Below are 18,186 nucleotides of genomic sequence, written 5' to 3' on the forward strand. Positions count from 1 at the left end.
TATATATATATATATATATATATATATATATATATATATATATATATATATATATATATATATATATATATATGTGGGACTCACAGCCTCGGAGAAGTGGATAAAAAAGCTTCAAGGAAGAATATTTGGATTTCTTCCTGAAGTCGTTTGAACATTCCACTTCCCCTACCACCCCATCTTTTCATATATTTTTTTTTACCAATAGGAATATTTTATTACGTAATATGGTACAGAAGATTTAAGAGATACATTGTTGATATAAATGTGGCATATACGGTACATGTTGTTACGTGTGTATCACCGATTATAAGGCGAAAATCTCATCCAGCTCCTCAGAACTGGAACGTGTGCCCAAAATACAGCAGGCATTACCCCTTTGAATAGCCGCACTGAGCCGCTGGAACAGAAAACTAGCTACCCTGGGATCCCTAGTTACTCTGACGAGTCTTTTTCCCATCTCCTTAAGGAATTTAGATGCACTCTTTCCCCATGAGCCAAGGATCTCTGAGCCTGTGGGAACAAACATATAATGATGGGCAAGTTCTCCATATTTTCTAGACTTTTGGGACTCCCTGAAGCTGGCAGCTGTCCCTCCTTCCTCCCTGGTGTATTGGAGATAGGTATCAGCCAAGGTGGATGCACATGTATAGTCCCACACCATCTGCTTCCCATCTGTCCAGGCTTGAAGGGTGATACCATCTGGACGCTTCTGGATGCCATCAGATCTGCATAGCTGGGGTGGCTCCCTTACTGCTGGGCATCCGGCTGTGGTGAGGCTCCTCTTGATAATGTTATTCACCTCCTCATGTCTTGCAATCTTTCCCTCGGATTTACGGCACACAAGACCGTGGTACCCGAATCGGTCTGCTGCTTCACTGCATATATATATATATATATATATATATATATATATATATATATATATATATATATATATATATATATATATATATATATATATATATATATATATATATATATATATATATATATATATATATATATTCTCTAACTTCAAGAAAGCGAGTTATGTTACTCGAGTAGTTAAGAGTGACATGACGGTATATTAACCTTGAAGATACCACAACCCCTACCCCATCCCCCTTCCCCCGAGTACATATGTCCTTGACAGCTGCCTCGCTGCTGCTAAGTCTTTTGATTCAGAAAATCTGAGGCATCCTTGCCCCCCCCCATACTTCTGTCGGGGTTCATTATCTTCCAACCCATCAGGTGATGCATAACCCCCGTGGGTTTAGCGCACCTCCCACTAATTTATAACAGTGGTGAAGAAAGGATCCCAATGACATTAACTCGCTTTCTTATTTTTTGGGGGGAGGGGGTTATCCTAGGTAATTTACACATATGTTACTAGACCCCTGGCTGTCTTCAAGAAGACACTGGACATGCACCTAAACTCACTACCTGACCAGCCGGGCTGTGGTGCGTACGTCGGGTTGCGTACGGCCAACAGTAACAGCCTGATTGATAGGGCCTTGATCCACCATGAAGCCTGGTCACAGACCGGGCCGCGGGCGCGTTGACCCCCGAAACCATCTCCAGTATACTATAACAATTTGTGTAACTGCATCTCTGTGTACCTGTACCTAAATAAACTTTCTTACATAATTTGTTGATACAATCCAGCCTGACATTATATGGCATGTTATAGGTGACCAAGGTTATTTTTAATTAATACGAGGAATGTAATAGTGGCAGTGATGGAAGGTTATCACTGTGTTATCTGTGGTGGTACGGTTATCATTATGATGCAATATATTTTAAAAGCTCTGATATATATGTTGTAAAAATTCCTCGTCATTCAAAATGTCTCTGATAATACTTGGCATATTAATGGACCAGGGAAATTTTTTTGTAAGATTATGCTTAGAAGTTCTGTAAAAAAAAATATTATTGTTAAAAAATAGTGATATGCAGGTAGTCCTTCCCTACATCAAGCCTACTATATCATTCATCAGTGATAGTGACACACTCCCCTTCCTCGAATCAAGTCCGATTACTTCCCATCACTAAGGCACGACGGGTTTAGCGCTTCCCTGAATTAAATAGTGGCTTTTCCGTGTGTCTACTTTTGTATTTAAATTATATATCAAATTATGTGCCCCCGCTGTCACTTCCTGGTGTGACTCGTGAGTGACAAAAAAAAAAATAGGAGGCTCTTACATTCTATTTTACCTATGTTAGATTTAGTTGAGGTGAATACTACATCATATTTTGTTGATCATCTCTCTCTCTCTATCTCTCTCTCTCTCTCTCTCTCTCTCGTGTCTTACGATACTAACATTAATTAAGCTTTCCCTAACCATCTTCATCTTAACCCTCCATTTTATATATATATATATATATATATATATATATATATATATATATATATATATATATATATATATATATATATATATATATATATATATATATAGATATATATATATATATATATATATATATATCGTGTGTGTACCGTGCTTGGTTAAATACCTATGCGTTATCCATGTGTCTTCACCAACTTATCGGTATTTTGTGGCATTAATATAAAGATAAGAGATAATGGGTTTAAGGATGGGGCCCCAATGAGATTATTTTATTAATTTTAGTTATCTATAATTAAACTTATAAGGAGCGATTGTGATAGATTGGTTGAACACAGCTCCTGTTCTCATCTATTAAAATATCATGTAAATCAGGGTAGTCACAATGTGGTGTATGTATTATTGGCGATCAAAAATTATTATAATCATAACCAAAATTTTTAAAAGGGGTGGAGGAGTAAGCCAGTGGAAGGCCTCGGTCAGATGACCAAAAGCTCCAGGTGTGGGCCATCATGTGACTAAGATCCGCGTAAGGAAGTACCTGTCCTATTTCCTGATATATCTTACCTAACTTAATGAACATGGGGCCATTTAAAAGTGGAATTCGCCTAGACGCAAACATCAAATATACTTTAATACATACAAAAAAGAAATACATTGAAGTTAATGTATGCACACTGAGAGATACACACGTCATGGGGTGTCATGATATACAAATTTTTAGCTGACAGTGAGTCTTTCTTAAAGAGGTTTATATACATATATACACTATATGCAAGGTATAATGTGCAAGACATCATGACTTTGCATTCTTTTGTACCCAGTGTCATTATAGTGGTGCATAGAATAACTATATATGGATAGAATGAAGAAGTATAGGTGACCTGGGAAGCTGATTGCACAGAACCAGACCAAAGATTATATAAAAACAAGGAAAAAATTACTGGGTCTTGGAAACTAAATCTAAAATTTTATTTTTTTTTATTTAGTAAAAAGACTAATTGCCATATTGGCTCCACGCTACTATATGAATAGTTTCTTAACCATTGTATATCATATAAAATATTTAGTTTTGTGATACAGGTTTCCAATAAGTTAGACAAAGTTATGACCTTGATAGAGGCTGAAACTCTGGTCTGGCCTGAGTTGGTAGCTACTAATTTAATAAGACTCTATGTTATTCCCATTATTTAGCTCGTTCGAGCTCTCTTGTAAACTTCAGAGCCATACTTGCAGTTTAATTGAACCTATGGTGTTTATCATTCCCAAGAAAAGGCCCAGGGAAGGCCGCGTATGGCGTAAATAGGCCATGGAAAAAGTAGTCTGGTGGGTGAGAGGAGAGTGAGGGATCAGCTGTTGCAGCAGTCAGTGGTGCAGTGGTGACTACAAGGGTACAGTCTTACATAAACTTCCACCACTGTGCTCTTCATCATCCCTTCGCCACTTACTATTAAGGCAAGTGTAAGTTCATCGTATTTAGACACTCACATAGCAGCTTGAAGGGTCTGTACTGTGTGCAAGTGGTGAGGTTGTGACCCTAGGCTGGCTGGCATCACTAGCGTCTAGGCGTCTCACTTCATTTTTTGCTAGTTTTTAAGGCCTACGGGAAGGGCTCGGGGGTCATTATGACTGTAATTTACTTGTGCGCTAGTATGAAGAATATTTTTTGCAGTAGAACTGGGATTCAAGTTATCTCTCAAGGTATATACACTGAAGATGTGAATCTCGGTGTCAGACTTCTTGCTTCACTTCATTACGCCAAAGGACGCATAAGAACATTATTGGAATGTATTCTTTTTTTGACATAAAACAAATCAATAAAATATATAAAATTACTCTGTCAGACTTTTTTGAGTTTTCCTAGGTAATTTACACTATGATAATTGTACTTAATGCCTGCCTGTGTACAAAAAAAAACTTTAAGCTATGTATGATAATTCTATGTAACTATATTTGTGTATACCTGAATAAACTTACTTATAAGATACTCTTAAGTGTCTCAGGGTAATATATTAAAACAAAGTTTTCGCCTACTTATTGGTATTAATTTCAGTATTATATACTCTCACACCAGCCCATCACCCTCATCACCAGATATTCTCTGCATTAAACTAGTGGCGAGAATGTGATAACTTATTTTTTTTTATTTCTCTCGTAATATTAAACGAAGTTTCATCGTTTTTTAGTCAAATACAGAATACCAGTATTTTTCTTCTTTTATGTAGTATATGTTTAATGTAATTTACATGTAATAAAATATTGTTAAGCACAAATAGGTCAGGACCGAGTGCACTAAGAGACAAAATAAATGTCAGTGGCCCAAGACTGTTCGACTGCCTTCCAGCATACATAAGGGGAATTACCAATAGACCACTAACTGTCTTCAGGAGGGAGCTGGACTGAGACCTAAAATTAGTACCTGAATAACTAGGTTGTGGGTTGTATGTTAGTTTGCATATGGCCAGCAGTAACAGCTTGGTTTGATCAGGCTCTGATCCACCGTGAAGCATGATGATGGACTGAGCCATGAGGGCATTGACCCCTGGAACACCCTCCAGGTATACTCCAGTACCCCACTGGAAATGAGTCACTTTGACTTTATTTGTTATCCTAGGTAATTTACACTATATGATAATTGTACAGTGGACCCTCGGTTATCGGCCGGGTTATCGACCGTAATCCATTCCAGAAGGTTGGCCTAAATCCGGAAAGGCCAAAAACCGAAATATTTCCCATGAGAATTATTGTAAATCCAATTAATCCATTTGACACCCCAAAAATATTAACAAAAAATACATTTTTTAAAGATTAACTATAGTTTTACATACAGAAAACAATGAAATAAATATAAAGCACGAATTTTAATGATAAATGAATATTACATACCATTATTGAAGAGACTTATTGGCGTATTGAAAGCGAGAAGGGGAGAGGGAGTTGGGAATCTCCCTCCATAAGGTATCAAAACCCTCTCTAGGGTTACTTCCCTTCTTTGTCATTTACTGTCACAGTACATTCGTTACTTACTTACTTGGAGGTTACCTGGAGGTTATTCCGGGGATCGACGCCCCCGCGGCCCGGTCCATGACCAGGCCTCCCGATGGATCAGGGCCTGATCAACTAGGCTGTTACTGCTGGCCGCACACAGTCCGACGTACGAGCCACAGCCCGGCTGATCCGGCACTGACTTTAGGTATCAGTCCAGCTCTCTCTTGAAGGCAGCCAGGGGTTTATTGGCAATTCCCCTAATGCTTGATGGGAGGCTGTTGAACAGTTTTGGGCCCCGTACACTTATGGTGTTTTCTCTTAGTGTACCAATGGCGCCCCTACTTTTTATTGGCGGCATTTTGCATCGCCTGCCCAGTCTTTTACTTTCGTAGGGAGTGATTTCTGTGTGCAGATTTGGGACCATTCCTTCCAAGATTTTCCAAGTGTAGATTATGATATATCTCTCCCTCCTGCGTTCCAACGAGTACAAGTCAAGTGCTTCCAAGCGTTCCCAGTAGTTAAGGTGCTTGACAGAACTTATACGTGCAGTAAAGGATCTCTGTACACTCTCTAGATCTGCGATTTCACCTGCTTTGTATGGAGATGTTAATGTACAGCAGTATTCCAGCCTAGAGAGAACAAGTGATTTGAAAAGGATCATCATGGGCTTGGCATCTCTCGTTTTGAAAGTTCTCATTATCCATCCTATCATTTTCTTTGCACGTGCGATCGTGGCCCTGTTGTGATCCTTGAAAGTGAGATCCTCAGACATTACTACTCCCAGGTCCCTTACATTATTTTTCCGCTCTATTGTATGGCCGGAGTCAGTAGTATACTCTGTTCTAGTTATTATCTCCTCCAGTTGTAGGGCAAGAGGTGAGTAGTATTTATTTGTAGAAAGTCAAGTGTAGGCAGCGGTAGATGTAGGTACATACACGTATGTGGCCCCCTGGGCTACACTACACACCCATATTATTACCATGTTCACCGAGTTTAATCGTTTCTAATAACTACCTTTAGATGCCATCATAAACAAAGGGAGAAGTAATGAATAATTCATGCTGAGAATTGTAAACAACTGCGTATGAAGGGCGGTGACTGGGCCAGACGCCAGATTCACAGTTTTCTCTAACTGAATCAGAGGAAACGTAATGTTTACTCTCCTCCCGACTCGCCACTCAATAGCATATAAACATTACATGTTCATATGCTATGCAACGTGTTTCTTATATAATTTTGAAGAAAATATCATAGATTAATGAAAATGTCTGTATTAACCTAAAATAAGATATTTAATGTGCCTAAGAGTGATTATTATTAAACATACATTGCATATAAACATTGCATGTTTTTATATACTATGTAACGTGTTTCTTTGGGCCCATGGTAGCTTATTTCGCAGTCGCACTCGATAAACAACCACAAAAAACAATGGATTATAACAAAATGTGTGGCGGGTGGACGCATCCAATACGGCCGATTTCCAAGTTGCTGGGTGAAATCCAGGATAGAATTTTGGCCAAAAAAGTGGCCGAAATCCGGAACAGCCAATATCTGAGGGTCCACTGTATTTGTGTACCTGTGCCTAAATAAGGGGTCGGCCTAGGAAAGGTTGGAGGGAGGGGGTAAAGGAGGTTTTGTGTGCGAGGGGCTTGGACTTCCAGCAGGCATGCGTGAGCGTGTTTGATAGGAGTGAATGGAGGCAAATGGTTTTTAATACTTGACGTGCTGTTGGAGTGTGAGCAAAGTAACATTTATGAAGGGGTTCAGGGAAACCGGCATGCCGGACTTGAGTCCTGTAGATGGGAAGTACAGTGCCTGCACTCTGAAGGAGGGGTGTTAATGTTGCAGTTTAAAAACTGTAGTGTAAAGCACCCTTCTGGCAAGACAGTGATGGAGTGAATGATGGTGAAAGTTTTTCTTTTTCGGGCCACCCTGCCTTGGTGGGAATCGGCCAGTGTGATAATAAAAAAAAAAATATTTACTAAACTGCTAAAACCATAATCCCTCAATATTTTAAGGTTATTGGAACTGAAATCAGCATGCATCAAACACCCTCTACACTACACAAATAAAATGCTATTGAAATAAAGTCCCTAAGTGAGCCAAAGGCAACAGCACACTTTTTTTTTTAGTTCAACCTTAAGAATAGATAGATAATGAAGATGCAAAAAGGGAGAAAAAAAAATTTGCCTTTTGTATTTTATTAGTAAATGTAATCTGATGGATTTCTCTCATGTTGAACAAGATATAAGATATAACGTCTATCATTACATCTTGGGGAAACAGAAGCCATACTCTGGCATAAAAAACATACTGAAGTGGGTAAATAATTTTGATATCCATTGTAATGGGGAACCCATCACTTAAGTATCTTCAGTGAAATATTTGGAAATCCCCTTTGACCCATGCATGTCAGAAAAATTGATAGGGAAAATGTAGTAAAGAAAGCAAATGCCAGACTGAAGTTCCTCTATAGGTAAGCACAGCATCTGCCTACTTAGGCTCGCAGATCTTACGGAACCAATACCTCCCAAGGTAATCTGATGGACTACCTGAGAACTCAAATGTCATTAGGGAATCTCAGGTATGGTGACTCTAGACATTCAATACTGCTGACTATATTGTAGGAAACTACAAACCATCAACATACGCTCTGTAGATTGCTTTAACTCCTACCTGAGCAACAGGAAACACATTAAGATCAATAATACAGAATCAGAACTCCTGCATATGTGGTTCTGCAAGGTAGTATTCTGGGCCTCTTATTATTATTGTATTATTGTCATGAGAATGACATGTCCATCAGTGTCAAGTGTAAGTTTGTTGTATACAGACGACAGTACTTTGCTAGTCTCATGTAAAGACCAACAAGATATAGCTAATGTACTATTACTGGAACTAAAATCCTGCAGCAAAAGGTTAATAGACAGCATTGTATCACTTCACCTTGGGAAAACAGAAGCCACACACTATGTCATGAAAAATAAGCTGAAAAAGGTAAATGCTTTTAATGCCCAGTGTAACGGGGAACACATCACTTAACCCTTTGACTGTCGCAGCCGTATATATACGTTTACGAGGTACCGTGTTTGACGTATATACTGTATACTCATAAATTCTAGCGGCTTCAAATCAGGCAGGAGAAAGCTGGTAGGCCCACATGTGAGAGAATGGGTCTGTGTGTTCAGTGTGCACCATATAAAAAAAATCCTGGAGCTCGCAGTGCATAATGAGAAAAAAAAACGCCGACCGTTTTTTTTTTAATTAAAATGCCGACTTCGTGGTCTATTTTCATATAGTATTTGTGGTTGTATTCTCGTTTTCTTGGTCTCATTTGATAGAATGGAAACAATATTATAGAAATAGAGGTGATTTTGATTAATTTTACTATAAAAAGAACCTGGAAATGGAGCACAAAGTACGGGAAAAGTTTGATTTTTGCCAATGTTCAAAAGTAAACAAATGATGTCATTGTCTAACAAATGTCCAAATAGCCATTCTAATATGCAGTCATGAATGGGTTGATGTAATTTTTACAATTATTACAGTATTGCAGTAGTCTGCATAACAGTAAATCTTCCATTTTTTATTTGAATAAAATTTCAAAATAAAAAGCAAGAGTAATATCACAGGGGCCTGGAGACATGACTGATGAACAAAGAAAATGTTATTTTTGAGCCAGGAATGTCTGCATTGTTCATTCTGGTCCTTATTTTGAAATTGTCATATTTTTTAATTTTCGTGAAATTGGCCAAATTGCAACTTTCTGACCATGTTATTGGGTAGTTGAAATCGGTAAATGGGCAGTTTCTTATACTCATCGATGGAAAAAATAGAGTTCTGAAGGAATAGCTATGAGTTTGGTTGACTGGAATAATGGAATTAACCGAAAATAGGGCTCAAAGTGGGCGAAATCGCCGATTTGTAAATATCGCCGAGGTCGCTAACTTTGCGAGAGCGTAATTCCGTCAGTTTTCCATCAAATTTAGTTTTTTTGGTGTCTTTACAATCGGGAAAAGATTCTCTATCATTTCATAATAAAAATTTTTTTTTTTTTTTTTTTTTAAATTTTGCGACACCAGGAGACACCTCAGGATTGGGGGTTGCGACAGTCAAAGGGTTAAACAACTTACTTATATAGCACTCTCCTGCCTTGGGTTCAGTCCTCACCTGTTCCATTATTTAATTTATGTATAGCATTGTATGACTTTTTTGGGGGGTTTAACACCTCTATTATAACAGTAATCAAAGAATTGATAAAGGTTAGTATAGTGTGTTAGTAGTGTTTACTTATTTCAACTTGGCATGTTTGAATACTTTATATCAATTTTATTATAATTATCTGGAGTACTTGGAAAGGGTTCTGGGGGTCAACGACCCAGTGGCCCGGTCCGTGACCAGACCTCATGGAGGATCAGGGCCTGATCAACCAGGCTGTTACTGTTGGCCGCACATAAACCAACGTACGAACCACGGCCCAGCTGGTCAGGTACTGAGTTTAGGTATCGTAATACTATATTAATTTTCTTGTACTTTTGTTTTGTCTAACCTATACGAGTACATATTTGTAGAAAATGAAGGGAACCTTAATGGTCCAGTTATTTCCATATACAGTGGAACCTCAAAAATCAAACTGCTCCCTACACAACCAATTATGTAAGTGTATTTTTGTAAGTGCTTTTGTAAGTGTATTTTTGAGGGTCTGAAATGGACTAATCTAATTTACATTATTCCTGATGGGAATAAATTCATTCAGTAAAGGCACTTGAACAGCCTTCTGGACCGAAAAAAGTTCGATATTTGAGGTTCCACTGTGTGTATCTTACATGCAAACTAATGATTGACTATATGTACTATTTTTGGTAATATCTCCCAAAATAACAATTTGAGTAAGAAATTTTTGTGTATTCTGTTGTGTACATGTGTTATTTGTATTTTAAAATACAGTAGACCCTCGAATTTCGTAGTTAATCTGTTCCAGAGAGTCTGACGAAAGGCGAAATTTATGAATGGCAAAACCATTTTCCCCATAAGAAATAATGTAAATCCAATTAATCTGTTCCAGACACCCAAAAGTATTAACAAAAAATATTTTTTTTACATTAAATATAGATTTACATAAAACAATGAGACATAAAGTATAAAACAATAATATCACACTTACCTTTATTGAAGATTCTTATTGGTGTATGGAGGACAGGAGGGGAGAGGATGGAGAAGTTACACTATTGTTTGGAAGGGGAATCCCCTTCCATAAAGACTTTAGGTACCAAGTCCTTATCTGGGGTTACTACCCTTCTTTGCTTTTTAATGCCACTAGGACCAGCTTGTCACTGCACCTGTCGGTCAAAAAGCTGTTTCAGAGAGCTCTGTTTCTGGCATCTCTTTAAAATTTGCCTAAATTGGGACAAGGCATTGTCATTGTACATGTTGCCAACGCAGCTTGCTACAGCTTTGTCAGGGTGATGTTCCTCCACAAACGTTTGTACCTCACTCCGCTTTGCACACGTCCTTAATCTTTGAAGAAGGCAACTTCTTCCATCTCTCTTCCTCCTCCTCTGAAGCAATTTCCTGAGCTGTGGTCTGTTGCTGTTGCAGATGAAGGTCTTGCAGCTCTTCACTCTGGTCCTCCACCAATTCTTCCACATCTGAGGTCACATCAAAACACCTTTGAAACATTGCTTTAGTGTAGAGTTTTTTGAAGTTTGAAATGATCTGCTGGTCCATGGGCTGGATGAAAGGAGTGGTATTAGGGAGCAAGAACTTCACTGTGATTAAACTAAACTGCTCCACCATATGGTCATCCAAGTCTGGAGGATGAGCAGGAGCATTGTCCATTACCAGGAGGCACTTGAGTAACAATTTATTTTCCAGGAGGTATTTCTTCACACTCGGGCCAAACCCTTCATTGAACCAATCGAGGAAAATTTCCCTCGTGACCCATGCCTTACTGTTAGCCTTCCACATCACACACAATTTACTCTTGGTGACACTGTTTCTTGAACACTGGGAATTTCAGAGTGATACACAAATAAAGGCTTCATTTTGAAATCCCTACTAGCATTACCGCAGAACATGAGAGTTAGCCTGTCTTTCATAGGCTTGTGCCCTGGCAGTGCCGTTTCCTCCTGCGTGATGTAGGTCCTCTTTGGCACTTTCTTCCAAAAGAGGCCTGTTTCATCACAATAACACTTGTTGGGGGATGAATCCTTCAGCCTCTACATAGTTCTTGAATTCCTGCACGAATTTTTCTACTGCACATTTGTCAGAACTTGCAGCCTTGCCATGCCTTACCACACTGTGTATGCCACTATGCCTCTTAAATCTCTCAAACCAGCCTCTGCTGGCCTTAAATTTACTAACATCAGCACTTGTTCCAGGCATTTTCTTTATGAGATGGGCATGCCACTGCCTTGACTTTTCACAAATTATCAACTGCATAACACTATCTCCTACTAACTGTTTTTGGTTGATCAACATCAACAACAAATTCTCAACATCGAGTATTTGCAGCCTCTCTTTTGTGAGCATATCAACACCTTTTGCAACAACAGTTTCCTTGATTTCCTTTTTCTTGGCCACAATGGAAGTGATGGTTGTATGGGGCTTCCCATACATCCTGGCAAGATGGGCCACATGCATGCCACTTTCATATTTTGCAATGATTTCTTTCTTGAATTCTATCATGTTTCTCACATTCTTTACCAAAGATCTGGCACTAGAAGCTTTCTTTGGTCCCATGGTGGCTTATTTAGCAGTTGCAAGCACAAAAAAGAATGGAATATTACGAAATGTATTGTATGAACGCATGGGGTGATGGACACTCGCCAATAAACAATGCCACACTGACTGGGAATGGTGTGTGGGGTGCCTTTGTGTGGCGTGGACACTGGGAGGCCTCTCGTACGTGTTCTGGACGACCGACGAATGGCAAGGCAAATTACGAACCACGAGGCTACATTTTGACGAAAAAAATTGTCGAAAGGCGAAATTTATGAAGCGCAAGGCTTACAAAACTCAAGGGTTCACTGTATAAATTAATGTCCAAGCTTCACTAAGTAGTAGTCAGCTAAATATAATAGTCAGGTTGTAGTCTGACTAATTTTAATGTAAGTTCAGGACTAAGGTGGATGCATTCATATGATTAAAATATTTTGAATGTGATTGGTAAATTACAAAAATTATTGGGATGTCTTCCGTTGTGGCCAAACTTCTTTTTAATATTTTTTGCATTTTTGTGTACATTATATATCAGTGGTTATGTGACACATTACAATTTATCTAATAATTGGCTTTAAGCAGGTAATCCTCAATGTTGGTGAAGTGCTCTTGATCCATGGAAATTGTATCTATTATCCTCCATTTTGGATTAAACCTCATTGTCTATATGAGCATATGGGTCAGCTCATTCTGACCCTAATATTATAGGTAGGGCTATTTTAATGTTGACACATAATCTTGACATCTGTCTAATATCAATAAATTTGCAACTATAACTAGTACTGGCAGGTGTAAAATTGGTATTTTTAAATTTGGGGAGGCAAGATTTTGTACTGTTAAATTTTAATTAATTATACTGTTCATACAAAAAGTTGTCCAGTGCCAGACCAAGGCACAACTTTTGCTCTAAGGAGCAAGTTTATTGCCATAAATGCAATACATAAAAAGTCTAAATAGTTAACCTGCTGTTGATAATTAGTACTCCATTCTTAGCCATTATGAAATTCAAACAACCTTCACAGTTACAGCTTCTGTACCTGCATATACAGAATGAAATGTAATTTAATTGCAGCAAAATTTAATAATAAATCAACTTTAAAGTAACGTTCTCCTCGCAGAAATCTTCGGTTTCTCTCTTAAAAAGATGCAATTTAGGTAAGGTAGGTTAGAATTAGGTTAAATTATTATTTAATATTGTACTGGATAAAGCTGCTAGTCCTACTTCTCTATCATATCACTCTTCGTATTTATCAGAAGTTGAAGGTTAATGGGATACATATTGTATATTATTTTAAAACTTTCACTTAAATGCATTGTCAATCATGCTGTAGATCTGCATGTATAATACGTATACTGGTTGTAGCAGTAGCTTAGAAGTCAGGTTGAAGTTTAAGGTATTGAAGTTCACAATGAAATATTTAAGGAATTATTGGCATTGTATTAAAGAACTTAGTATTAAAGAGGATCTATTCATAGAACAGTATTCATACCAAAATAATGCAGTACAGTACTGTAATCCTGTGCTAGTTTGTTCATCAGTTTGTTTCAAAGTGAACATTTATGAGTGTTTAATGAATTTTCCACTTCAAAAGTAGGATTGCCAGTTTGCATTCACGGGATTTACTGACAGTACATGTTAGTAGTCACAGTGACAGAACCATGCTCATGGTGTCCCATCTTCCTTGTCTAGTTAATGGAGCAGAGCTGTGCTGATGGTGTCCCATCTTCAGTGTCTGCAGTTACTGGAGCTTTAAGTTGTTCCTTCTTCACTGTATTGGTTGTCATAAAAATTTCTTGAGGATGAATCTCATACTGTACTTCCTCCTAGATGCTGTACTTGCATTCTGTTCACCTTACTGTGAAAAACTAGTTTTCTTTCTACTCTACTTTTTTTTGAAGTTTACAATTGTGACTTCTTGCTCGCCTTGTTCATGTTGCAAGGAAATCTTCATTATCCATGCCACATCCAGGAGTGAGAACTTTTGCTTCACCTTGTAATTGAACACTTTTACCACTTAACCTACTTTTTTTTTTTTACCAGTGTGTACTTTAAATATTAAGAAAATAATAATGGGGAAATTGACACACAGATGTGAGGGAATATGACTATTAATTACACTAATAATGAGAGTATATGGGCGAGTTATTGCTGTGATCTTTCACACAACTATGAGAAATGGGAATACAAAGTAGATTGACAGATAAGTAAATTTACGGATAGTTCACTTTGTAAGGTTCCCTAATAGCCTAAGAGGACTGCAGCTTAACTTCCATGAATAGAAGCCAGTCTCCAGCTTCCTCCTCTTGCTATTTTTTTCTGGGTTTCTTTAAAGAAGCTGTTGCTTTACCTCCAACTCAAAATAACTAATCAGTAATACCCTGGTACATACATTAGTGTTAGATCAGTAAGATTTACCATAGGTGTGGGCCTACTAAAATCTCATATCAGCACTTAATAGCATGAGTGATAAGGCCAGTACTTAAAAGAATGACTGGATTCTAGCTGGGGGCAACATCACATCCATTCGCTTTTATTTTTTCAAGATCTTATAAAGTACAGTGCTATACTTATTGTACATAATATTTTTGCATCATCCATAACTATTATATACAGTAGTTTTTCATTTTTTGACAGTCGTTTACATACAAGTATTTGGCAAGTAGTGATCCTTGTGGGAGCCTGCTGGTGACATTTACTTGCCAGATAAGGCTATGTGGCAAGTTTGGTTTAAAAGCATGGCTTTATAAAGCACTGAATTTGAAAGGAATTCACATATTGTGATCCATGAATCAAAGTACACAAGTGGACTTTGCTGTTACTGAATTGAATCTCCAGTACCTAATTTCATTCAGGCTGGCTTCACTCTGTATTAAATAAAAAAGATGAATATTAGGGTTTTTGCTTCAGGATGGAGGGAGCACCAGAAAAGGTTATGGAAGCAGCAGCAGAAGCAGCTGAAGAGGTTGGAGCTGAACCTTTAGTTGGTATGTTGGACTTAGTGCTTCTTACTCTGCTTGCTGGTGTGTCTATTTATTACTTCTTCCTTCGAGATGGCAACAAAAAAGAGGACGTTCCAGCAATTAAGAGCTTCACCATATCGTGAGTATTATTGGTTTTGTTTTTAATACTATTTACATAGAGAAACTTGATATAAACAAGCAGCCATTCAGGAAACATGGGATAGCTCAACTACAACTTAGGTGACTGTTTTTGTGGATATATCTATTTTTCCTTCAGAAGAACCAGGTGAATACTGTTAGCATAGTACATGGTAATTTGAAAATTTAACTTAGATGCATATTTATTTTTTTATTATCACACTGGCCGATTCCCACCAAGGCAGGGTGGCCCGAAAAAGAAAAACTTTCACCATCATTCACTCCATCACTGTCTTGCCAGAAGGGTGCTTTACACTACAGTTTTTAAACTGCAACATTAACACCCCTCCTTCAGAGTGCAGGCACTGTACTTCCCATCTCCAGGACTCAAGTCCGGCCTGCCGGTTTCCCTGAACCCCTTCATAAATGTTACTTTGCTCACACTCCAACAGCACGTCAAGTATTAAAAACCATTTGTCTCCATTCACTCCTATCAAACACGCTCACGCATGCCTGCTGGAAGTCCAAGCCCCTCGCACACAAAACCTCCTTTACCCCCTCCCTCCAACCTTCCCTAGGCCGACCCCTACCCCGCCTTCCTTCCACTACAGACTGATACACTCTTGAAGTCACTCTGTTTCGCTCCATTCTCTCTACATGTCCGAACCACCTCAACAACCCTTCCTCAGCCCTCTGGACAACAGTTTTGGTAATCCCGCACCTCCTCCTAACTTCCAAACTACAAATTCTCTGCATTATATTCACACCACACATTGCCCTCAGACATGACATCTCCACTGCCTCCAGCCTTCTCCTCGCTGCAACATTCATCACCCATGCTTCACACCCATATAAGAGCATTGGTAAAACTATACTCTCATACATTCCCCTCTTTGCCTCCAAGGACAAAGTTCTTTGTCTCCACAGACTCCTAAGTGCACTGCTCACCCTTTTCCCCTCATCAATTCTATGATTCACCTCATCTTTCATAGACCCATCCGCTGACATGTGCACTCCCAAATATCTGAATACATTCACCTCCTCCATACTCTCTCCCTCCAATCTGATATCCAATCTTTCATCACCTAATCTTTTTGTTATCCTCATAACCTTACTCTTTCCTGTATTCACTTTTAATTTTCTTCTTTTGCACACCCTACCAAATTCATCCATTAATCTCTGCAACTTCTCTTCAGAATCTCCCAAGAGCACAGTGTCATCAGCAAAGAGCAACTGTGACAACTCCCACTTTGTGTGATTCTTTATCTTTTAACTCCATGCCTCTTGCCAAGACCCTCGCATTTACTTCTCTTACAACCCCATCTATAAATATATTAAACAACCACAGTGACATCACACATCCTTGTCTAAGGCCTACTTTTACTGGGAAATAATCTCCCTCTTTCCTATGTACTCTAACTTGAGACTCACTATCCTCGTAAAAACTCTTCACTGCTTTCAGTAGCCTACCTCCTACACCATACACCTGCAACATCTGCCACATTGCCCCCCTATCCACCCTGTCATACGCCTTTTCCAAATTCATAAATGCCACAAAAACCTCTTTAGCCTTATCTAAATACTGTTCACTTATATATGTTTCACTGTAAACACATGGTCCACACACCCCCTACCTTTCCCAAAGCCTCCTTGTTCATCTGCTATCCTATTCTCCATCTTGCTCTTAATTCTTTCAATAATAACTCTACCATACACTTTGCCAGGTATACTCAACAGACTTATCCCCCTATACTTTTTGCACTCTCTTTTGTCCCTTTTGCCTTTATACAAAGGAACTATGCATGCTCTCTGCCAATCCCTAGGTACCTTACCCTCTTCCATACATTTATTAAATAATAGCACCAACCACTCCAAAACTATATCCCCACCTGCTTTTAACATTTCTATCTTTATCCCATCAATCCCAGCTGCTTTACCCCTTTTCATTTTACCTACTGCCTCATGAACTTCCCCCACACTCACAACTGGCTCTTCCTCATTCCTACAAGATGTTATTCCTCCTTGCCCTATACACGAAATCACAGCTTCCCTATCTTCATCAACATTTAACAATTCCTCAAAATATTCCCTCCATCTTCCCAATACCTCTAACTCTCCATTTAATAACTCTCCTCAGATGCATATACATAGTTACATTTTTTATTAACACGTCAGCAGTTTCCCACCAAGAGAAGAATTTTGAAGGGTTTGAGGCTGACCCTGTTGACCCTATACCTGTTGTAGAATGTATTGTGTCTTTGGGGAAGTCCATGGGGTTGGATGTGAGTGGCCAGGATGTGGAAGAGTTGGTAGAGGACCACAGGGAAGAGCTAGCCACTGAAGAGCTGCAAGACCTTCATCTGGAACAGCAGCAGACCACAGCTGAGGAAATTGCTTCAGAGGAGGAGGAAGAGAGTGGGGAGAAGGTGCCTTCTTAACTGATTAAGGACATGTGTGTGAAGTGGAATGAATTGCAAACTTTTGTTGAAAAATATCACCCTGACAAAGTTGATACAAGCCATATCTGCAATATGTTCAGTGACAATACCTTGTCCGATTTTTGGCAAATCTTAGAGATGCTAGAAACAGAGCTTTCTGGACAGATTTTTAGTGCGGCAGGGGTCCAGTGCCAGTAAAAACCAAAGGGAAGTAACCCTAGAGAGGGCTTTGATACCTGAAGTCCTTATGGAAGTGGATTCCCCTTCCAAACAATAACCCCAACTCCCTCTCTCCTCCTCGCCTTCTTTAATATGCCAACAAGAGTCTTTAATAAAGGTATGTAATGTTCAATTATCATTAAAATTAGTCAATTATATTTATTTCTCATTGTATTTTGTATGTAAAACTTTAGCTATTCTTTAAAAAATGTATTGTTAGTATTTTTGGGTGTCTGGAATGGATTAATTGTATTTACATTATTTCTTATGGGAAATATTAATTCAGTTTTCATACATTTCGGTTTTAGACTGACCTTCTGGAATGGATTAAGTAAAAAAACGGGGTTCCACTGTATCTGAATACATTCACTTCCTCCGTACTCCTTCCCTCC

The 18,186-nt window shown here is 38.6% G+C and overlaps 1 protein-coding gene across 2 annotated transcripts in view; it reads left to right on the forward strand.

Moving 5' to 3' along the window:
• The first annotated feature begins 3,570 nt into the window (after nucleotides 1-3,570).
• Nucleotides 3,571-18,186, forward strand: part of Cpr (Cytochrome P450 reductase) — a 93,312-nt gene continuing 78,696 nt past the window's right edge. Inside the window, exons 1-2 of one of the 2 annotated variants that reach the window (XM_070086639.1) lie at nucleotides 3,571-3,788; nucleotides 14,947-15,138. In XM_070086639.1, the coding sequence (XP_069942740.1) occupies nucleotides 14,948-15,138 (191 nt within the window). In that variant the 5' untranslated portion in view covers nucleotides 3,571-3,788; nucleotide 14,947. The remainder of the gene's footprint in view (nucleotides 3,789-14,946; nucleotides 15,139-18,186) is intronic. The other variant, XM_070086638.1, reaches the window with a different exon arrangement.

Source organism: Cherax quadricarinatus, chromosome 19, assembly GCF_038502225.1.
Source record: "Cherax quadricarinatus isolate ZL_2023a chromosome 19, ASM3850222v1, whole genome shotgun sequence".
In the NCBI taxonomy this organism is placed as follows: Eukaryota; Metazoa; Arthropoda; class Malacostraca; order Decapoda; family Parastacidae; genus Cherax; species Cherax quadricarinatus.